The sequence below is a fragment of the Oreochromis niloticus genome, linkage group LG8 (genome assembly GCF_001858045.2).
Source record: "Oreochromis niloticus isolate F11D_XX linkage group LG8, O_niloticus_UMD_NMBU, whole genome shotgun sequence".
NCBI classification, from domain to species: domain Eukaryota; kingdom Metazoa; phylum Chordata; class Actinopteri; order Cichliformes; family Cichlidae; genus Oreochromis; species Oreochromis niloticus.
This window is the reverse complement of record NC_031973.2, coordinates 9,887,161-9,910,824: the sequence shown is the minus strand read 5'-3', so window position 1 is coordinate 9,910,824 and position 23,664 is coordinate 9,887,161. Positions and strand designations below refer to the sequence as shown.

Below are 23,664 nucleotides of genomic sequence, written 5' to 3'. Positions count from 1 at the left end.
CGTTACAGACTTTAACTTCAAATCACGTCTGCAGCACAGAGTCAGCCTTCCTAATCAGCTTCTTCAGCTTCCTAGTGTGAGTGGATCTGCTGTTAATACAACAAAAATAGTGTAAAAACGTAGAAATTTTCATCGGGGTTGAGGTTGGGGCTTTTGGGAAGGCTTTTCCAAAAGCGTAAAGTCAGTTTTAATGTGTGTTTTGGATCATTTTTCTGCTGGAACATCCAGTTGTGTCCGAGTTTAGTTGTTAATTTGAACTGAATCTAAAGTAATTATTCATTATTTCATCCACTTTGTGCAGTATACCCCAGAGCATGATGCTACCTCAAACATGCTTGACAGTTTGTACGTCATCTGTTTGAAAACCTCATGTTTATTCTGAAAACATGCCTCTTGCCATTGTGGTCAATTAATGACATACTGCAGCTCGATCTTTTTCTTAGTTGACCATCAAATTTCTTTCAATAAGGGATTTGGCTTGCCCATGTGGGACACTGCAAAATTCTATCAAGCTGATTTTGGGGGCTTCTTTCTTCCTCTCAGTTCATGATGTAAAACCTGCACTGCAGCAGTTTGGAGTTCATGGCAAGCTTTAAATCTGGTGGTTCCCGACTACACCGACCAATTTTCCTCTCATCTGAGGATAATAATGTGGGTCTTCTTCCAGGACTTGGCAAAGTGGTGACATACCTCTGAGCTCTGGGATCAGAGAAAAGTGCAAAGAAAACCAAGACTAGTGAGTTGAAGCATTTCACTGTTTTCTTTTGTCCCGTAACCAAACTGACTGCAAATTAACTTATTTTAGTTAATGGTGCAAAAAACTAAGGTAAATTGTTTCTGTTATGATACAATACACCCTAATTTTAGGTTACAAGAGTCCTTCCACTAGTTAGAAAAAAATCACAACAGGATCATGATTGGTAAAAAGAAAGGCAAACTTTTATTTTACAGTTTCATATTCCAAGCACTTTTCTTTATCACATATATTCTCTTAAACATAAACATGTTAACATCTGGGTCAAAATAAGTAAATCTTTTTTGATAGGTCAGACCTTTTCATTCGTAGAATCACATTAACTTAACTTAACTAAAGGTTAATATAGACATGAAATGAAAGAAATGAGGAGCCAGGAAATCTAGCTTTACAACCATACAGAAAGAATTCTGAAGATAAGTCTGATGCTGAATGGCTCAACACACATCAAACGCACACACAAACAAACCACCAACAGCAAAAAAAATCTGTCATAAAAACAGTAATGTAAACTGAAGTCATTCAGGTTTTACCCAGAATGTGTTAAAAAAAGAAAAGAAAAAAGAAAAAGAAAAACAGCCACACATCAAGTCTCGTGGCCTTTTTGGAGGTTAAAATTAATTTCTTTTATGTCGTGGAGTTACTCCTCCATTTGTGCCCAGGCTTCTTCGGCTTTCATGTAGTACTGGTTAGCCAGTCGACCCTTCATGGCCGCCATGGCAGCTTCTGCAGCTTCAGTAAAAAGGTCACCTGCAGGAGAGAGACAGCATGAGATGTTACAGGCAGTCGCTCCACCAAACAGAAATGAACACCAACCCCACGACCATCATGTGAGACTAAAGCTTCTCCGTGCCACAGATCAAAATCACAAGCCCTACTGCTTCACTGGGAAAACAACGGTCAGACAGAAACTGGTGCAGGATTTCTTGAAGTTAAAATTCTGCACTCGGGTTGAACCTGCTCTCTGTGGGTCTGCAGCGAGGTTGTGGCCTCCCTCCTGGTACATCTCTGCCTCTCTGGCCAGCAGAAGGTGGCGAGGCTCGTCCTGGGTCCCATCGAACTCTCCTCCCTCGTCGTAGTCCATCATGTTCAGCGCACTGTTGTACCAGTGAACCGCTTCGGCCCAGTCCTGCTTTCTGTGAAGGCAAGAGGATAAAATGCTTTAACTCACAAATCACCACCAATTAAAAAAAAAGAAACTGTAAAAATCCAACCGGCCACAAGAGGGCAGTACTATCGAGTAAAGTCATCCCCTTGGAGCAGGATTCCTATGTCTCACCTGAAACATCTGCTTTGAATGAACCTTCACTCACCTGTCAGCAGACAGATTGACTCCAGTATCAAAGGCTCTGGCCACTATGATCATAGAAGATCTGTCGCCAGCCTCAGCAGCCTGCAGCAGATACTTGAAACCTCTCATATTGTTTCCTGCATTATCCTGCCAACAACACACGCACACACACACACACACACACACACACACACACACACACACACACACACACACATCAGAATATAAAGCCACACTTGTGAAGTTAAGCTGAACAGTAGAAAGGAAAATAGATGGCGCACAGTACCTCCAGCTCCATGTCTGGGAGTATATGATGAGGTAGCTGCAGAAGGCACTGTCCCAAGGCTACGATGGCCTCCAGCTCTCCACACATGGCGGCTCTCTCCAGGTGGTACATGGCCGACTCCTGGTCCCACTGCTCGTCCTTCTCGCAGAAACGACCTGCTTCGTGGTACCGCACCATCGCCAGGTGGACCTGGGTGGGAGATCCAGAATATAAGCGCGTGAAGCATGTCGAGCTGCCTCATTGTGTTTGATTTGCTATAGGAGGAGTTTGGACTGAACAGAATGCTTTGCCTTTTATTGCTGGAATCAAAGAAATATATCAAAAATGGTAACAATGTAAGTGTTTTTAGTGTTGATGGGACCAGAGTTAAATAGCGGCACGGAAACATTAAATTAACTAATGTTTCCTCCTCTTACTTTTCCAAGAATCGACTGGCCGATCTTCTTCTGCAGCAGGTTGTTGAGTCGTTCCACCTCGGTGGCCACACAGGAAGGTCGGTGGACGTGAGCGCGGGATGAGTGATAGAAGGTCCACTTCTCCTCTGTCAACTGAACAGAAACAGGCGCCAAAGATCCAAGACAGAAAAAAAGTTACCATCTGATATTCATTGCATGAAATATATTATGGTTGAAAAGTCACACTGCAGTCTCAGAGGTGTACCCGTCCAGGAAAGTCTGCTTTGAGCTCAGAGCTGGAGGAGTACACCCCTGTTAATGCAAAAGGAGCGCACACACAGACACACACAGTTACAGAGGTGAAAATAAGCGGGATGGCAGAGCAGGCGAAGGTAAAGGAGGTCGATGGTGTTTCAGTTCCAAGTATCACTTTTTATCTCCAGTTATTCTGTATTTTCTGATCGTTTTCGTTCACTGAATAAATAAAGCAGGCGTCAACAGGAAAATAGCGACAGTGAGTTCAATCCACACAAATCGGAACCGTTTGAAAAGCAGAGCCATCATGCTGGAGGCAAGGATTATGCTTCACGGCCAAAAAAAAGACTGCAAAGCGCTGCACAGGGAAACACCTGGCTCAGGAGCTTCCATGCAAATAATCACCCATTCGTTGTCAGGAGTGTTTAAATTTAAGTTTGCAGAGACTCTTGGAGGAGCTACCATCTTCCTCTAGTGAGAGGAAACAAAGAGTAGGAGGAGTGGAATTAGAGGAGAGGTGAGGAGGGGCTTTCATGGTTAAATAAGTGATGGGAAAACAAAAGTAAAGATGATGTTAAAAGGGAAATTAAAGTAGTGTTATTTGATTACAGTGGTGATGATGATGATGATGATGATTAAGAACGAGGAGAGGAAGGGATTTAGGGATATTTATGTTTCTTTACCCGTCTGATACTTTCCTCATCCGACTCTGAATATTGCCTGTTGTAGCGATGATGGATCTATGTGACAATATGACATGGACTGTAAAACCAGCTGTCACGAAATCTAACAAGTGTTGAATAAGTGCATCAATGAGGCATGTCGAAGCTTGTAAGAGGACGTTCACAAACTGGATCCAAAAACGGGATTTAGATCACAGGAAAAATACATTTATTTAACTAAAAGCTTCCTCTTTCCATTCCTGTTGAACAAAGACAAAAATCTTTACCCCGTCTATGTGGTCATTTGGGTCTCCTTCACTCCTCCTCTCGCTCGGGTAGCCGCTGTCCCCGCCGTTTTCTGATTCCTAAAGACAAAAATTAAGACAAGAAATTCTGATTCCTGGTGGTAAACCTCTGTCAACAAGTCAGATACACAGATATAGTTTTCAATAATGTTTTAAATAATATAAGTAATGCTGTTAATCAATGTGAAGCTTGGGGTTGGGGGTGCGATGATGCAGTGCTCTGTGTTTTTTAAATGTGTTTTCTTTAATTGTCTGTGCTGTTTAGAGCCACTCTCACCGTCAGTTTTTACTTACCCTGTGTTCGCTTGTGTTGCTCATTCTGTCGTGTTCATACATTCCGGTAAAAGACGAGCCTGTAAAATGGAAATAATATGCAAAACCACACCATTTTAGCTCCTCAGCATGTAAGTGATGTCTGAATACTCATGTATCTCAATCTAGATACCTTATAGTTAGCAAATTTCCAGTAACATACAACAACATAAATGTCTACAGTAATCGACTCAACATGAGTACTGTCAATGCTGAAATCCTCCTTCTTGCTTAAAATGGATTATTGGTTCCTCTTGTTTTGCACCAAGTACTCTTAGTGCACTTCATTTACATGTAGCTGTCTGTGTGAATGCTTCTATTCATTCAAAATAGCGAGAAAATGGGAAAATACCAAATCTGAGAATGAATCACAACATAGACTGTATATGAAAGATGGACATGGCTACTGCCTTATCCTGCCATTCTTTATACTAGCCAGCAAGGGCGACTCCTCTGGTTGTAAAAAAACTTTCCAGTTATAAAGAAGTCTCTGCTCACATGATTTGTGATCTCAGTAAACACTTTCCTGATGGGTTTAAGGACTCTATCACTACTTTTAAGCTTCATTTAATAAATCAAATAAAACATGTGGTTCCAATTAGAATCAAATAGAGTGATAAGGAACGATGCGTTTTATAGTTTTCCTTGGTTTATGCATTTGATTCACTCCTCGCTCATTACATCCCGTTTTAAAATACCAAGAGCTTCATGACTGGACGTTACTAACCTACGTCCATCTTTTATATACAGTAACATTTTTGCGTGGTATTGTAGTAAATTGGTCTTGCATGTATTGATTGCTAACTTGCCTACAGAGCCAGCTGCAGTTGGGGGGGAGCAGGGAAGGATAAGAGGGGAGCAGGGGATAGATTCCATGTCGCTCATGCTCTCATCTGCAGACGAGGTCTCAGACAGGCGGGATAGGAGCGGAGGCGCCCGGCTGGCCGACATGGTGCGAACACGAGGAGAACCGCAGTGCTCCTCTGAGCCTCTCAGCACAGTCTGGGCTGACTTCTACAATGAAAAAAAAATAAGGAAGAAATATGAAAATTAAAAGAGGAAGAACTCAGAATTTCTCTTTCTTTTTGTTCTCTGCTCTTTTAAGCCGCAGACCAACATCTTCTACCAGGAAATAAACTTTCAGCAGACGTTCATGCCTAAATATGGAAACTGTGAACAAAGTGAGATACAGCTGCAAGCAGCAATGAGGAAGCCACGCAGCTCAGCAGGACAAGTGCAAGAGGAAGCTTTTGTGAGTTTGGCTTTCCAAAAGAAAGAAAAACAAAAAACCTGACCCAGTCCACACAGGAAGTGATTCGCTCTCACATCAATTTGCTACTGATGGTTGTTTCCAGGTAATAAACCAACCAATAAGTTGGTTTATTACCCAATGAAAGTCAAACAAAAGTTTCTTTCACTTTCATTGTTATTTAATTTAATTTAGGAAACTATTCCTACTGCTACTGCTGCTACTTCTACTTTAAAGGCTGCTGATTTCAGTCCCTAATATTTAAAGCATGATTTAAACATTATAATTACGAGCAGTTTGTTGGTGCCGTCCAGCTGGGACATCTCCGCAGGGGAAAGGTCGAAAGGCGTCAGGCCCATGCTTTTGCAGATCTTGTTACACAGGTGCGAGTGGAAGAACAGGGCCATGCCTCGCACACCTGAAACACAGGTGTGATCAGGTTGAAGCTTTTTAAACACTTACTGATCTAAGTTTGTAGCAGCAGTTTGCCGAAAGGTAAGCGTACCCAGATTTCCGTCTCCAAAGTCGGTCCCCTTCGCTGTGTGGATCTGAGGGTCGGTGTAGAGGTCACCAACTCCCTGGATGTCCACCACGATCAGCTGGTGGCCCGACCGCTCAAAGCTGAAGTGACTGAAGGCCTGATGGAGAAAAGAGGGAAATTATATTTAACTGTGCCTTCAGCTTGCGTCTTTAGCATGTATTCATACCACTCCACAGGTGACCACTCACCTGTGGAGTGAGGCGGATGTTGTCGTCCCTCACAAAGCCGGAATTGGAGTTGTATTTGATGTACTTGCCCTCGATGTAATGCTCCAGGTGGAAGAGAGGTTTATTGGGCCGGTTTGTCATCTCCACCACACACATCTGCATGATGTCCACCTGAGGATTTAAAACGGAACGAGGATTACAAGGAGGCATCATCTGATTCTGATACTGGGGCGTGAGGGTGATAAGAGATGACAGGAGGCAACTTAAGATAAGACCTGGATCTTTTAAAAATATTGGTAAATGTACAAATATATACCTGCGAGCCAAAACTGCAGGCTCCAGAGTTCGCTAAATACTCCGTTAGAGACAGTTTTTTCTGGTCTTGGCTCTGTATGATGTCACTGAGAGCCGATATCCCTAATATGGTCATCTCTGAAGCCCCACCCACCTGCTGTTCAAGTCTTCTGTGAGGGGCAGCCAATCATAAGAAAGTTAACTCAAAGTGGGAGCAGCTAAAGGGTCAGTATAAGATAATAAAAAGAAAATAATTTTGAGTTTTGAATAATTTTCACGTTTGAGTCTTTTCTCAACCGCTTATCCGAATAGTGTATAAATATTTGGAAAAAAAACAGAAAAGCAATCAAAAGAACTCTTTCTGTTGACTTCCCCTGATTTTATCGTTACCACCTCATTTCTCCCGTACCTGTTTGGGAGGTCGGTGGCGATTGTACTCCTCGCCCCAAAGTTTGGCCTCCATCTGCAGCCTGACGTCCTCAAAGTAAACATTTCTATCCACCGTCTCCATGTAACGCTTGGCCACATAGTTGGACGCTGACTTCCAGTTGCTGCTGTGTGAGAAATTCGACAACTTCTTCCTGCAGGGTAAAGGAGTCACAGTAAATCTACATAACTTTAAAGATAAAGAAACTCCCTCGCTGCTTTAAACCTTAATAAAAATACATGAATAAAGCCTTTTTCATAAATAATAGATATCAGATGTGCCCCAAGTGATCCTGGGTCACAGAAGAAAAACTGATTTAAATCTACATGTGTATAAATCCAAGAGGAAAAACATACCACACTACAGAATTTCTTTTTTTAGGACCTTTAATGTTTGCGCTGGTGGATGCTGGGAGATTTATTTTTATGCTCAGAGGACGTTTTCTGTGGGATACTGCAAACGGAAAACAACTAAAGTGGGAGGGGGGGTGTTGATGGATGGCTCTCTTACATTCCCAACATAACAGAGGATTAACCTTTAACAATTAGAGTGTTAGGCCTTTTCTCTGGGATTCTGCAATGCCATGCAAAAGCCAGTGCAGCCGTGATGGTGCCGCCCACTGCGATTTTAACCAATTAACATTCAGGGAACCAATCCTATGAGAAAGAGTTAAAAATGAGCTCCATGCCCCGCCACAGGAGACTTCACAGAGCCTGTTTAGTGTGTTTCTCAGAAAATAATGAACATGTCAGCTGCTGCTATCCTGACTGAGAAATGTGAGGAATGTGGACCTGCGCTGCTTTCTAATCTAAGAAAGACATGTTCCTCTGTTTTGTTTACAAAGAGACCAGAACGTCATGAGGGCAACAGTTGTTAGATAAGAAGCGAATATAGACTCACGCTCTGAAGCACTCCCTCATGGCCCCTTTCCCAAAAGGCTGTGAGAAACAAGACAAGGGGACATAAATTAGATGAGAGAGAAAGACACTGTTCCTAAAGTACACTTTTCCACTGAGGTGTAGTACCTGTGTACCCATCTTCATGTGGATCTGGTCTTGAACCCATTCCCCTGTAACAGCATTGTACCTGTGAAGATGAACAGCTATATTAATTATCCATTTAATTACATAATATTAAAAATTTAAAAGAGGAGGTGACGTCTATGTATTTTTTTAAAAACTCAAATACTTCAATCTAACCCAATCAGAACGTCTGCATTTCAAAGAAGCAGCAGGATTTCATTAATGGGCGACTTCAAAATAGCGTATATAGAACGGGTGTAATTCTGAGAGATTTTGAGTAGTTTTGAGAATAGGACAGAATAAAAAACAGTATCCAAATTTTTCAGGGAGATTTGATGGGGAGATGACACATTAAAAAAACAACAACAAAACAAAACATTAAAGCTACTTCTTTCTGCAAATTTTTCTTAAACTTTCAGCATCACGATTTTACCTCTTGGCATTTTGAAATTTACATTAGTTTGTCTCCACCACAGAAAAACAAATAAAAATAAAATAAAATAAATTAAAATATCTATCTTGACATTTTAAAAAGACAGTTGCAGAGACAGGCTTCCATACAAATGTGTTCTTTAAGATTTTAGTGGTTAAATAAAGGTTACGTTAACTCACTACGCCATCTGCTGGTCTAAACTGGTATAACATGAAAGTACAACCCAGGCCTAGTTCAACTTCTGTTAACATCTCTTCCACACAGCACATCTTTTGGATATAAAGTTATACCATTTGTTTCTTTACATTATTTTGACAGTTGTAGATCATTTTGTAAGGTTTTAAGGGAATTTAAGACACAATAGGCCATAGTAGAAGTGTTGTATAATGTATAGCGAATGCAGTAGAAAAAAACAAAACAAAAACAAAGATGCGAGGATCACTGTTTTGTTTTGCAAAACAAAAATCAACTATAAACTTGTGTTTTTCTTTTTCTTTTTTTACATGCTAATAATATGAGTTAACAACATTTAGGCTTAACGCTTTTTAACGTTTAAAGCATTAGCAGCTACTAACACGTTGTTCAGCTGACTTAACAACGTGCACAGCACTTCTGTGAAGAAGTGGGTTTGGTGATAATGTAAAACAGGAACACTGACATTTTGCTTCTGTAACCTCTGCTGTAACCTGATCTGCACCTCCCTGTAAATATAACTATTCATCACACTGGCAACTGGACAGACATAAAGGCTAGCAATGATCTCAGCCATTAACTGGAGATTAGAAAAAATGAGGTGGACATTTCTTTTTAATAATTAAATGAAGAATGAATTGAGGGAAAAAAGTGAAAGTAGAATAAATTTTAGGTGTAGCCAAATCTATCAGCGTCTGCTAAGGTCCGCTTGTCTCCAAGTGGTGTAAATTTCATCGAGCAGCTTTAAAGGACTACAAAAGAAATAAATACTCGGTCGTGTATCTGCAGCTGCCCGTGTATGAGCCCCGCCTGAGTGTACTTCAGCTCTGCAATCGTGTCTTCTCGCTGTGACACATCTGTGGCTCGTGTTTTTTTAAGTCACAGAGCAGCGCCTCGGACCCGGCTGTGCCAGGGAGAAGATGTCCGTGTTTATTTTCTCAGATTGTTTTCCACCTTTTACTTTGTTAATCATTCACAGGCTCATCGCCTCGCTGACCTGCCTTTTTAAAGCCATTCCCCTCCCTCAATCAATAACCCAGCACACCAAGATAACAGAGATAAAACTATTCATCACAGACGTTATTTGAGCTTCTTACTTCTGTTCATGTTTGCCCAGTGCAGTCTCTCCATCAGCAGCCCATTAATTATTCTTATCAAGGAAGCACATACAAGCATCGAGTTTCCTTTGCACACAAAGACAACAAGGAGAGAAAAATGTAGCAGGGAGGGAACGACTTTTCATTAAAGGTCATTTTGACCTCTCTTACCCATTTTGTTTTGGACTGACGTTATTTTGGAGTGAAGGGAGTTGACTATAGTGATATAAATGTGGGTATGAACACTATCAGACAGGATCAGACTGTCTGTTTGGCCCGTATGGGCGTGTGTCCCGAGTTAATGTACTAAAAGTGCAGCTGCACGTCCTAAAACTCTAAACTCTGTTTTTCCGCCCACGGAAGCACGAGCCCTGTTCCCTTTCCAACATCTAATCTCTGCTTTAGGAACGCAACGTACTATGACTTTCATCCCACTGAGTTCCTCCTGCAGGGGGGCAAAGAGGAGTGAGGTTACACGAGTGTAAAATTAGCACATGTAATGGGAGCATGAGGGCAAATCCCACCTCCTGACGATCCCCTCCGCCCCCGCAGTCAAATGCAAGCTCTCCGTCTGGTTACGTAACGGGATTTTTCCCCCTGCTTTTTGTCCGCACCCAGTGAACTCATGTGTGCTTCTGCAGTTTGGACTGTGAGAGCTGTTCATGCAGCAGCCACAGGATTCTGTGGTCATAATATCTGGATGCACATTCAGCATCACACCCAAGTACTTGAGATAATAAAAATAGAAGTGCATGGGGCCAACAGATGCCAGAGGCTCGTGTCCCCATCAACGGGGCAGAAATGTTTGTGTACAGTTAACAATAGCAGAGCATCACTGACCGAGATATGAGCAACAGAGATTAAACGAGGTCTGCTGTCGGTTCAAGATGAGCCCAAACAACTCATCGAAATGATTTAAAACTACTCTTTTTTTTATACTTTTACAGATATACACAAAGGCAGAGATCACTTTTTCCTCGTATCTATAAAAACTGATGCTCTACTGCTTTTCATTTCCACAATAGGCAGTTATTTTCGGTGGAAAAACTAAAAAGAAGACAACACTGCACACCACCAGCTCACCACCAAACTTAACGACTAGGAGAAGAACATAAACCACTGAAGGATTGGATATCTTCCTCAGCAGTTACTGCAGACCACAAACTGAGCCAAAGGAGGGCAAATATTACTCACATGACTGTCACATTTTTGCTGTATATGTCGATAAGCAACAGTATGCGAACATTTCAGTCATTTCAACTTCATTTAAAGCTTGTTGCACTGGCTCCTGAGTGGCTAAAATATCAGTTAATGCAGATTTAATTTGAATTTCCTGGTTGACAAACAATGTTATGACATTGTTTAGAGACTGGCTGCATGCTAAATATAATAATGGAGGGATATTAGGTTAAGATTTGGCTGTTTTTCCTGGCACAGAACATGCTTTTGGGGGGATATTACACTTGCATGTACAATCTGTAAAAGCAGATTTATTCACGTATGATTTCTGACCATTTGCTGAACAAAAATGTCTATTTATCTCTGTAAATGGAATCTAAATCAACAGAGATGACATTAAAAATGTGATTTTGTATCAGTTCTGTTTAATTTTCTTGTATTCAGGCCAAAACCTCTTGGGTGGAGGGCCAAAAATACCCCCATTCAGAAAAAAATAAGCTGCACACAGCAATATTCTCACATAACAGGAAAAACACTTCTGTAACTGATGATCTTGTTCTGGTACTGTACATGCTGGAACAAGCTCTACTTAACTGACCACTTGTTGAAGCACAGCGTAAACACTCAAAGGGTCAAACAGAAGAGGTCAAATCTGCTGTGAAAGAGTTTCATCTTTGCCACAAAGTCAAAGTCAGACCTGTAACGAATGCAGGGTTCAGTCGCTATCTCCTCCAGGTGAAACTGCGCCCAGGGGTCGGGCATCGCTTTTGCCTTTTCGATGGCGTGCAGCCATGTTGCCTGGTAGAAAAACAAGAGAGAGAAATATAAAGAGCAGAATAAAAGTCAGTTTCCCATATCAGGATTTCTCGAACACAGAAGAAAGAGGGGAAGCCCTTCCATGCAAAGCTGTTTAATCTGCACAATAAAAGCAGTTCTAAGCCAGTCTGTTCTCTTTACGCAACAATGCATGCACTGTTTTCTTGCAATTATAATCAGCTCTCTAATTGAAATCTACAATGTCACAATTTCTGCATTAGAGGGCTCTCCCTCTCAATTTAAATCGTGCTTAGGGGGTCAAAACAACCACGCGGCTCACAACGAAGCACACAAACATGAAGCAGACAATCACTGAAAACAAATACCACAGGAGAATGAATACATGGTGACATTATGAGTGGATTTCTGGGCTGTAAGGTCACCGTAAATAAAATAATTTACAGCTACCTTAAAGTGAACATGTGCAGTTTTCAAAAACATAACTTGAATCAGGTGTCACAAGTAAGCTAAATCTGTTAGCAAGTAACCCAAGCCTTGGCCCAACCTACGCTGCTCAGCAGCACGTCCTCCTCGTGCGCCACTGCTCACAGTCCAGCAGATGTCTTTCTATTTAGAGTGAGGAAGGAGCAGCACTTATGTTGAAGAGGAGCAGGCGACACGTTTATCAATTAAAAATTTTTTTTTTTTAAAAAAAGAACAAGATCCAGGAGGGATGAAGTGGTTAAAAGTAAAAGCAGGGAGAGGCAAATTAAAGGGCAGAGTGAAGAGTTGGAGGCGTGGATGGTCAGTGGTATAAAGGGAGAGAAGAAAAAAAAAAAACAAGATTTGGATCCAAACATACCCGTGCACTCTCAGACAAAACCTTGTACGGTCGATGTTCTGCCACTGTATCTGTTTCTTTTTCGTTCTATGCAAAAAAACAAACAAGAAAACGGATCCTTTATCATCAACAGGAAATGTATGCAACATCACTTTAGATAACAATTACAGCCTGGAGGCTCTGAAACAACAACACCACCACACAAAAACTGAAAAGGCAATTCATCCCAACAGTGCACAGCAGCTGTGATAAAGAGCCGCGCGCACTGAATCGAGCTTTTGTTGCAGCTCCCTGCTGATGTGGAGAGAGGGAGAGAGAGAGGGAGAGCCGTGTTTACACACATCATAATCACGAGGTGAAACCGCTCTCTGCTGCTTCCTGTCAGAAAGTACATTTAAATAAAAGGTGGGCTGACCAGCGCTTCACTCGAGCAAACACATAAACACACGTGTTGAAATACCAGACAAGCCACACAGTAGGTGTGTGCAGGCATGCGCGTATCATCACACCTTAAAAGGCAAACAGAAACATTGCAGAACTGAGAGGCGGGGATGATGCATCAGCACAACAAACTGTCATATCCCCACGTCTTATATCTCACCCTGTACATGAAGTTGGATTTAGGGAGCGAGTTTGACAGCTGCCGTGCGTAAACCAGGTTTTTAAGGTGGCTGCACACTTCTTTGGCCGAATCGTCCAGGATGGGGCAGATGAAGTGGTCTTCGTCGTCATCCTCGCTGGCGTTGGACTCGCTGAGGGAGGATGCTCTGTGTTTGAGGGCGCTCCGCTGGGCAGAGGGTCTCTTGGCGCTGCCGTCCTCCTCCATCCTGAACATGAGTTCGTCCTCCATGGTTTCTGTTGCTGTTTTGACAACAGAGTGTGAGAATGGACTGGAAGTAGGGAAAAAACAGTCACATGCAGAGTGCACAGTCAGGGAACCAGGTGGCAGCCATGTTAGTGTATGTCCAAAACAAGCATGGATCATGGCTGCACAACTCTTACACCGAATGTGAGGACTTCGAAGGGGGCTAGACCTTCACATTTGAGTTACAGCCATAGATTTCATTAAACAACACACATCATGGGAGTTCTAAGTTATCAGTAAGGCCACCAGCAATCAAAAGCATTTCATTCATTTTATCTGTGTTATCTAGCAAGTCAGTCGGTCGGTGTAATCAAAGGTTACTGTGCTGTGAGAGTTTTAAAGTAGGAGCACAGGAATGCACACCCAAGCACATGCTTCTGCAGGTTCAATGTGCCCCCCCACGTTGTAAAACAATAGCAGCAGCCATTCCTGTTTTACAACTACAGCATGCAGCAGTGGAGTTTCCTACAAAGAATCATCTTCTAATTTAATCTATCGCGACCTGCTGTTAGATATGTTATAGTAAAAGTATTAAATGACCAGCCAATGTATAATCGGATGTAAAGACACACCTCTAATCCCTCAATCTTGACAGACTGTGACAGCAAATCCAGTCACCTCGGTCTTCTTCCGTCTCTCGGTATTGGTTTGCACTTAAATAGTCAGGGCTCCAGGAGCAGGAGTTCACCCCTCCTCTGAGACCAAAACAAGAGTGGATGCCTCCTTGTTCTCCGCGGTATCCTCAAGGTCCGGGAACGTGCCTGGCGCAGGGCTTCTGTTCTTGTTCCGTCCACCACGGCGGAGGCTTCCCTCCGCACGTATCACAGTGTTCTCTGTTGGCCACGCCCCTGCGTCCTGCTGCTTTCAGGACGGTCGGAAATAGAATAATAACACGGAAATGAGTGTTTAGCGATAAGGAAGAAAAGACTTCTGACGGGTCTGAAATAGATCTGGTAAACAAATAAAAACAGCATAAGTAGCAGTGGTTAAAATTATTATCGTACAGCCAGGCCGCAAAAAAAGCAAAATTGTGTACTTTCACAGGAGTATTTGACAGCACCACGAGCTGAACAGTTTGTACCATCCTCCAAAGTGCCACTCCAAGCAATGGTTGCCTGGCTAAACAGGCCACGTGGGGCAACACGGAGCTTCATCGGGAAGCTTTACGACCGCACTTACATGGCATTTAATAGCTATAGTGCAGGTGACATGCCAAACATCCTTGCAAATATTTACTTGTATAACAGGGCTCCAAAATGGCTTTAGCCTTAACACTGGGTTAGGAGTACTAAATTTAGCTCTTATTAAAAAGATTAGCAGTGCCTTATCCATCCAGGGCTTCAATGATAACTACAAATATAATTATGTGCTCGAAGAGAGTTATTAGTATTAGTGTTAGTGAAATCCCATCATCAGTCGTATAACGTGAATAATAGGATGATGTTTCCCGTCGTATAAATAGATATGTGTCTGACGTGGGGTATCACGGTAGCGTGGCCGAGTGGTCTAAGGCGCTGGATTTAGGCTCCAGTCATTTCGATGGCGTGGGTTCGAATCCCACCGCTGCCAGAAATTTTTCTTGCCTTCTTCACCACGACAAGTATCGACAAATTGAATATGGTTTTTCTTTTTTTGGTTATAAAAACCAGATACCAGAATGGGTTTCCACTTTTTTGCTGTTGCTTATAGTCATAAAAACTCGAGGTCTGATATTGTAGTGCCATCTTGTGGCCAAAAACAAGCTTTGAGAATTTTGGAGGACACCTTAAACAGACAGTCACCCACCACCAGGACATTTGAATGTTTTTTTTTTATTATTATTTCTTTAATTTCTGATGATGTTGTGCCTTTTCTGCACCACTTTATGATGATGGAAACACCTGTGAGTAAATAAGAACATAAAAATGAGGTGACAAATGCTTCTTAGAAGCTTCTTTCATGTTTTTATTATTGCTTTTATTTACGTTTGATCAAATAAAGAAAGTCAGCGATACTAAAAGTTGCCAAAATTGTTGACAGATTGCTAAAGTTTAAGCAGTACACAGAAATATCAGCCATTTTCCAACAGAGTCCTCAATATTATATTCATTAATATAATATAAAGAATGTATATTAATGATTTAAAAAAGCATTAATATAAATTCTTACAGTCGAGAGCTGCACACATGCACAGTTAAAATGGACCAAGGTCATCATCTGTGCCCTTTGTTGTATTTGCACACATCTCTTTAATAAAAGATAATTCATAAGGGTGCAAAATAAAATTCAAGACACTGTTCTTAATTAAAATTAACAGATTCACATCCTTAGTGCTTTTAGTAGTGTTTGTCCCATTTTTCACAGTCTACATTACTCTGTAATCATTCTAAGATCAGGTTTCATCCTGACTTGGGTTTCACTGGGCCCTGATATTTTCCATCACATGCTGAGAAACCACAAACTGCATTTTCTGGATGGCCAGCTGAGTGTCCTCAGGAGAAATCCCAAGATGCCACACGGCCCTGACAGAGTTCCCAAAATGAGGGTACATGAGAACTTGTATCCCCTGCCCGAGTGCAGCCTCCTCACTCTTGCTAACCTGAGCCATGCGGTCACAGAACTCGCGAGGACTCAAACTGAGATCCTGCAGGCGGAAACGCAGGATATTTGTCTCCACGGCAGCCAAGTCAACAGCGAACAAGTTAGGATTGCAGTCGAGAAGAGCTGAAGGTGGAGAAGAAACAAGGTAATTACACAAAAGAGTAAAGCGGGAGCCAGTAAAGCATTTAATTTTCATTGAAGGGTATTCATGTAAAATCAATCAAATTCCAGTAATTCGAGCCTCTAGAACTCACTATATAAAAATAAATTCACTATATAAAGGTAAGATTTTGCATGGCTTCATTAAACAAACTAAAGTTGCTGCACAAAAAAAACCAGCAGATCCTGAGGAAGTCACTTGGATTGAATTTTCATGGAATAACCAGGTAGTTACTCACCTTGAGCAAACGTTTTTGCATTGCGGTGATCCTCCTCCAGTCTTCCAATCATATTCTGTAAGGAGAGTTTTCCAGCTGCTGCGAGTATGCCGGCCTGCCGCATTCCCCCACCGAGTGCTTTGCGACACCGTACCGCTCTGGATATGAAGTCCTGAGGTCCAGCCAGCACGGTACCAACTGGGGCGCCCAAACCCTGATACACACCCAGGATTTTGATTGTTACGTTAATCCAGTTTCACCTTGGTTAAGATGAATCTTGACTTCTTTGTGTGTGTGTGTGTGTGTGTGTGTGTGTGTGTGTGTGTGTGCGTTTATATCCCTCAAACCCACCTTGGAGAGGCACACACTAACAGTGTCTGTGTGCTGAAGAATGGCAGATGGAGGCACTCCCTGAGCTACAGCGGCGTTCATTATCCGGGCTCCGTCCATGTGAACGGACAGACCATATCGATCTGCTAAAGCACGCACCTTAAACATGGAAACAAACCATCCAAACATGATCGCATCACGTCATTAAATTTTAATACGCCACGAATCGCTATTGCTTTTGTATCAAAATGTGGCAATCAGCATGACTCTGTAAATAATACATTTCAATGGGAATTCTTCCTGCTGGAGACTACGAGTCTACAACAAAGTCTCGGGGGATACATCCCCATGGCAACCAAGAAAAGCTACCTTTAATAATAATTGAAGTAATTTAAATAACAATGTATTTCAAATGATAACAAAATGTATATGACCCAAACTGTTGTGTCTGCTGCGAGCAGTGAAATGATTCACTCCACCGTACGTCCATACTACTTTGGCTAACATGCTGTACTTAACGAGGAGCACAAGGAGAGATCGTTTTTCTCCAATATTAGCTTTTCTGTTCTGTTAAATACAGAATTTCATTTAAAACTTTCCCTTTAAACACAAAGTTCTAAATGATAAGACCCCATCATAGCCTTAAGACCTCATAGTATCTTATCATCCCAGTGGAGCACTTTAGTCTCGACCTGCAGGCTTACTTGAAGTTCCTGGAGGCTGTAAAAGCCTCTCCTGTGGAACCAGCTCCCAGTTTGGGTTCAGGTGACAGACACCCTTTCTATTTTTAAGATTAAACTTAAAACTTTCCTTTTTGAAAAAGCTTGTAGTTGGGCCTGGATCAGGTGAGCCTGAACCATCAGTTAAGGAGCTACTTTGCTTGTGATTTCAGGCAGCACTGTGTTAAAATCAGGCATGAGTCACCGAAAGCACTGCATGGGCTCAGGAACATTTCTAGAAATCACTGCCTATGAACGTTGTGCCATCCACAAAGGCAGGTCAAAACTCTATCAAAGAAGAAGCCATATGGACACATAATCCAGAACCACTGACATCTTCTCTGAGACAAAGCTCGCTTAAATTGAACTGATGCAAAGTGGATCTGGGGTCAGACTAATCAAAGTGAAAGTCATGCACACACACCTCCTGCAGAAAAGCCAGAGGTAGCACACGTCCTCCTTGAATGTTGTGCGTGTTTTCCACACATACGAGCCGTGATCGTGGGTAATGGGGGTCTGGGTAACCGTGGCGGATCTTTGACTCCAGCTGCTCCAGGTCAAACGTCCCATCGGGGAGCGTGGTCACCGTGGTGGAGTGCACGCCAGCCAGCTGTATCAACACAACAAATACACACACACTCTTGTCTAGTTACAAAAACCCCCCCATCATAGATAAAGGTGCTCCGGCACACTCACCTGAGCGCTACCTCCTTGCTCATAGATGTGTAAATGGGACGAGTCCCCCACGATTACCTCGTCGCCCCGCTCCCTGCAGTGCACCATCACTGTTGAATGAAATGCAGGCATGTTTGCGACCATCCAGGACTAGTTAAGACTAAATCACACGCTGCCAGGTGAAAGCAAAACTGACCTGCAATGAGATTACTCATCGTTCCAGAGGGGACGAAAAGGGCGGCCTCCATCCCGAACATATCCGCTGCAATTTTCTGTAACTCTGCAGACATCACGCTTTAGGTTTGAGCAGCATTTCACAAATAAAGATGCAAAGACTTTAGAACACTGCAGTGCAGTAAGTCATTTCTGTAGTCAAGGTTCAAAGGACAGAGAGGATTGTATCATATAGACTGCAAAGTCAGCATAAAGACCTTTGTTTTACTTGGAGAGAGTTTTGTCTGCATGATAGTTGATTTAAGTGACTTTGAACGTGGCACAGCTGTTGGTGGCAGACAGGCTGAAACTGCTGACCTGGTGGGATTTTCTCACACAATGATCTCTAGAGTTTACAGAGAGTTGTCTGAAAAAGAGAAAATGTCCAGTGAGCAGCGGTTCTCTGACTGAAAATGCCTTGTTGATGTCAGAGGTCTGAGGAGGTTTTATTGTTTGGAAATGTTTAGTTTTAGTTTAGTTCTTATCAGTTTCAGTGATACTTTTCTTCTTTTTAAGTATTACTGTATGGAAGAAGCCTCATCAGGCAGGCACCAAACTGACAAAGACTAAAACGAAGGATATTTTTTCTATATTTTTATTTTATTTTAGTTCAGTTTCCAAGTTCACAAACCATTTTAGTTTTATTTTTCAAAAAACCAAAATTTTAAAACTTATTTTAACTAAAGTTTTTTTTTTCACACATCACAATCAATTTTTAAGCTGTTAAACAATGTTGCAAAAATGTAGCAAATATAACACAAATTAAAAGTCATATATGGAAATTTTAATGTAATTCTTTTTTTTCTTTTTTTCTTTTTCTTTTTTTTTTTTACAATTTTTAGATGGTTCAATAAACTTTCAATTTTTTAAAAAGGAATTTTCTGTCAATAATCTGATCCTTTTTTTTTTTTTTTAATTAATGTAAAAGTAAGGCATACAGAGCTTTTCTCGGGAATAGCACACTTTTGGGATGTGACCACCTTATAGAAGAGAAGAGAATAACTTTTTTTTCTTTGTCTATTGGTGTCTTGGTTTGTCCTCCAACTGTGGGGTTAATTTGGATTACTGGGTAATCCGTTATTGGATAATCCAAGTGCCCAGTGCGTGAATGTGGATTCTCTGGCATATGGTCGGCTATATATTATTAAGAAGTAACTAAGAGGTACCAAACTAGCCTAAAGCAAATATACAAATGCACACACAGACCAGTCAAGAGGTCAGTAATAATTTAAAGAGAATAGAAAAAAAAAATTAAAAGCAGAATTTAACTCTTTCTTCGACTCTAACCGTTAACTGTCGGGTCTTCTCCCATCACATCGTCTCCCACCTTGGCCTCCGCCATTGCCTGGCGCATGGCCGGACCCGGCTTGGTCACCGTGTCGCTACGGAGGTCCACCACCCGGACGTGGGCCGCCCCTCCGGGTCCAGCATAACTGGGCTTTCCAGAGTTGTAGTATCCCCTCGTGGAGCTCCATCCCAGCACGGAGCGGAGTGCGTTTAGGCCAGCGAGCGGTGCCACAGCACCTTGATGGATGAATTTAAATAAAAGCCTGCAGGAAGATGTTTTTAACGCCATGATGGTCCCTTTTCAATCATTTTCACTGTTATTACTGAACTTTGTATCGGTGGAGTTGTAATCGATAATCATTGACTGCAAGGGGAGTTAATGGATGACCTATAGGCGCATCCAAGTGCGCAAAGCGGCCTGGACCTCGAGATGGCGCTAAAATTCCAGCAAAGAGTATTATTATTATTATTATTATTATTATTATCATCATTATTATTATTATTATTATCACACACGTGATCACTGGTTAGGTTAGTCCTGGTGAGGATGAAGGGCTCGTGAAAGACATATAAACTCCATTTTATCTGAAGCAGCTTTCCTGACACTTTGTGCTTGTTAAGCACAAAAGAAAACTGAAGTTTGTTTGATGCTTTTCTCAAACTTGGCCTTTTTCTTTTCAAAGCACTTTTCAAACCGTGAGCTGTCATTTTAGCCACTGTTCTGTCAGGTTATCAACATTATTTCTGCAGGGATGCGTCTGCGGAGCAGCACATTGCACTGTCTCACTTCATGTTTTTCTCCTTCCTCGTGTGAAATTGAAAAACAAGGGTCAAATATGCACGTCTACTTTAAGTAACTGCATTTTCTGTCTTTTTTTCAGCTTTTGCATTATTTTTGATAATGTGTGCAGAAAAAAGATATTGGCAGGTGCCATGTTAAACTGCACTTGATGTTTGGTGATTGCCTTCCTTGCTTAAAACATGAGGGACGTTGTCTGAAGAGGATGAGAATCTTCATGAAGCTTAAAGAAGTCCAGTCATTTTCTTTCCAAGCTCATCAGACTATCACGACTTGGAGAACCTACACATTCACGGGTCTGACTTGATTTAATTTCCTTGATTTCTGATGCATTTTATACTTTTTTCCACAGTGGTTTAAGATGCAAATTTCTTTTTTAAGTAAAGGAAAACAAAAAAATCCAACACCAGGTGGCAATTCAACCACACTTGCATGCTTGTTTTCCTAAGTAACTTCACTGCTTCTTTCATGTTCTCACTGTAAATGCATGTGTTTCAAATAGTCGGGGTGGTGTGTTTCCTTTATGCTCATAGATCTAGATTTCATGGAACACAGGAAAAGTTTTGCCTGCAACAAATGCATTTTTACTCCCAATATAAACATGAACCAAACAGAGAATGTATTTAGGAAACTGTCAGGGCAGTTGATTCCTTTTTATCATAAATTGAAGCCATAAATCTACAGAATTCCCCAGAAGTCAAGGAAATTACAAAAATGCCCAGGGAAAGACCTGATCCCTGCTTATGAGTCTTCCCATTACCCAAAAAAACCTACGCCCACACCTTCTTCTTCTAAGAAATCTGCATCTATGTTCAAAAGCATTCACAGGGTGAATCAGCAGTCTAAAAAAAACTTTTTTAAAACCGTGTTTATATTGTTTGTAAAAGACTTATGAGGCTATAGCTTGTGGTGCATATATTGTACTAAACTACACAATAAACTGAGCTTTACAGGCTTCAAAAAAATGACATTTATTGGGAGGTTATTTTACAAGATTACAGGTAACCCTTTAACTGTGTCTGTCCCTTGTATGTTTAGTTTACTTTTCTATACTTAGTTTAGTTTTGTTCTTTATTTTTCAGGCCCCACACACAAAAACATTGATTTGACAACATAAAAAAGTCTTTGAACCACATTTGGCTCCTAGATAATTTCTATCTGCAGTTCCTTGGAAGGTAACGTAATATATAATGAAATATGCACACACAGTCCCACACACACATGTTAACTCTTTAATCTGTACCACACCTCATTTAACAAGCAATCTATCCCATCAGTATATATTTTGCATGACATGGAAAGATATGAAAATCTACATATTTTCAACTCGTTCTGGATAAGGGGATTGTGCAAAGGCAAAGCTTCTTTTAGGAGCACTCGGCCCCTTTCAGCTGTCGTCATCGTCTCTGGGTAAAGTTGGAGGCATTGCGAATGACTTTAAAGCAAAGAAGGTGCATCTGAGTACAAAATTATGTTCTGAAAATTGAATATTTTGGGTTTAATATGAATCTCACTGCAGTGGTACTGCTGGGATTTCTTATGCAGAACTTTTAAGGCTTGCTTGTATCTTCTATTTAGTATGATTTACACAGAAATAACTTTTTAACAGCTCTACACACATAATGCTGCTTTATCTATGACAGACATCTAAAATGTCTGTTATCTAATACTGAAAAACCAAAAACACTGTGCACTAGTATAATTTAAACATCAAAATCTAGATGAATGGGTGAAAATTAAAGTTTTCCCTCCTGGTCTGTGAGTGAGTTTCTAATAATAATCTAGAAACAGATCAATCGTGTCCTGTGTAGCGCACATATTGAATTTGAACACATTTGCCTTGTAACTCTCGGCAGGGACTGCAGTTTGTCCAGCATGTGTTTCGTAAATGTGTCCGTGCACCTGTGCGCGTTTATCTGTCTGCTCCTGTGCCACTTTGCACGATTTGTTTATGGCGTGTTGTAGCCACGAACACTCTGGAATAACTATGACACCTCAAGATTCTTCAAGGGTCACACACCCACTTTGGACCTGACCTTTATCCCCACGCTGAGCTGAAAGGCTGAGACTGACTGGCGTGACATTTACGGTGTGGTGGATTGTGAAGACCCTGAAAGAAATGTATGTTTTTAACGTTATAGCCTTTAATTTACAAGTAATTTGTAATTTAGTAGTAATTATTCCACAATCAGGCATCTTATTTTGAGTGATATTTTCAGATATTTCAGCAATCTAAAAGATTTGGAGTGTTTCTGAATCAAATATTTTAGATATCCCACATTTATAAGTAAGATTGGTAGCGTTTGTGTGTCATTCTGTCTGTAAAAGCGATAGCTCGAAAGGTTTTGAGCTAACTCTGACAAAACCTTGAAGGGGGGTGTAGACTGGGCTTGCATCCACAGGAGTCTTCAAGGTCAACTTTATGATTTATTGGTCAAAAATTGGGGTAAAAAAACTCATAATTTAGAAAATGTGGTTCTAACAAACATGGTGTGCATTTTCAACATATAGAAAATATCATATAAAGATTAGAAATATCATGTCATGTGACCTCTGACCTCACTTTTACATTTTATATCTGCTTTTCTTTCAAGTTGACCCCAAAATGTGTTTTATCTTTAAAAATAAAGTATCATCAAAAGAAAGAGAATGAGCTGCCTGGTTAGTTAGAATATACCGCAGTATAATATTAAATAATAAGCTCAAGTTATTCATGACCACCTATTTACGAATCAATAGCTATTATCCATTATCTACATACTGTTTGTGTAATCAAAGAAAACCTCTGTCATGCTACCATTAATGGATTTTTACTGCACTACAAACTTCTACAAGTAGGTTTAAAAAAAAAAAACAACCCAAAATGAATATTTACAAAGTACAAAACTATTCCTATTAAAGTAAATACTCCCCACATAGTGGAGGTTTGCACTCTTGGATTACTTCATCCTAATCTGTGGTTACAGAGTCAGCAGATATTTTAAATACACTTGCCTGAAGTTTAAAATTAACACAACGAAAATAGGTTTATAAGAAGCGACATACAAGGATTGGCTAAATAAATATAATTTTACTCATATAACCTTTTAAAAAGGTTCCTTATTGGATAAAAAAAATATTGAAAACGATCCAGTCCTCGCTTCACTTTCTAAACTAACTCGGTGGCTTGAGTGTTGAAGCTCCGGTACATTTCCACACTGGTGCTACGATGAGGCTCGGGCCCAAACTAAACTGGCACTATCCTGTGTTTTTATCTGAAACAAAGCCCCAGTTCCCTCACGTCCCTGAGACTAAGTCAATATTTGGAGGTGAAGGTTTGTGGGAATTTCTCCACCGTTGATCAAAACTGGCTGGGAGGGAG

General features: G+C 41.1%; 2 protein-coding genes and 1 non-coding gene across 10 annotated transcripts; 1 reads left to right on the top strand and 2 right to left on the bottom strand.

Annotated features, from left to right (window-relative positions):
• Positions 1-917: 917 nt before the first annotated feature.
• eef2k (eukaryotic elongation factor 2 kinase) lies at positions 918-14,173 on the bottom strand. Of its 8 annotated transcripts, none has more exons than XM_019362441.2 (20): positions 13,896-14,172; positions 13,060-13,319; positions 12,480-12,545; positions 11,559-11,659; positions 7,964-8,024; positions 7,839-7,876; positions 6,921-7,092; positions 6,239-6,388; positions 6,015-6,147; positions 5,800-5,927; positions 5,070-5,274; positions 4,243-4,301; positions 3,931-4,008; positions 3,665-3,721; positions 3,387-3,452; positions 2,748-2,879; positions 2,332-2,520; positions 2,068-2,192; positions 1,712-1,890; positions 918-1,504 (listed from the first exon to the last, which is right to left on the bottom strand). In XM_019362441.2, exons 2-20 carry the CDS (start codon positions 13,306-13,308, stop codon positions 1,395-1,397), a joined length of 2,298 nt encoding a protein of 765 aa, XP_019217986.1. In that variant the 5' UTR covers positions 13,309-13,319; positions 13,896-14,172; the 3' UTR covers positions 918-1,394. The 8 variants fall into 8 exon arrangements, with proteins under 8 accessions (XP_019217986.1, XP_019217991.1, XP_019217987.1 ...); XM_019362442.2 differs by having other exon boundaries at positions 1,258-1,504; positions 13,060-13,348; positions 13,896-14,173; XM_019362443.2 differs by lacking the exon at positions 12,480-12,545 and having other exon boundaries at positions 1,258-1,504; positions 13,896-14,173.
• Positions 14,174-14,810: 637 nt separating this feature from the next.
• On the top strand, positions 14,811-14,892 carry trnal-uag (transfer RNA leucine (anticodon UAG)). The gene has a single exon. It is a non-coding gene; the product is annotated as a tRNA-Leu (tRNA).
• Positions 14,893-15,248: 356 nt separating this feature from the next.
• Positions 15,249-19,921, bottom strand: tha1 (threonine aldolase 1). The gene is made up of 7 exons (XM_003441873.5): positions 19,505-19,921; positions 18,201-18,284; positions 18,026-18,114; positions 17,754-17,939; positions 16,632-16,769; positions 16,302-16,494; positions 15,249-16,026 (listed from the first exon to the last, which is right to left on the bottom strand). The coding sequence occupies exons 1-7, from the start codon at positions 19,791-19,793 to the stop codon at positions 15,719-15,721; spliced, it is 1,287 nt and encodes a 428-aa protein (XP_003441921.1). The 5' UTR covers positions 19,794-19,921; the 3' UTR covers positions 15,249-15,718.
• Between the last annotated feature and the right edge of the window lie 3,743 nt (positions 19,922-23,664).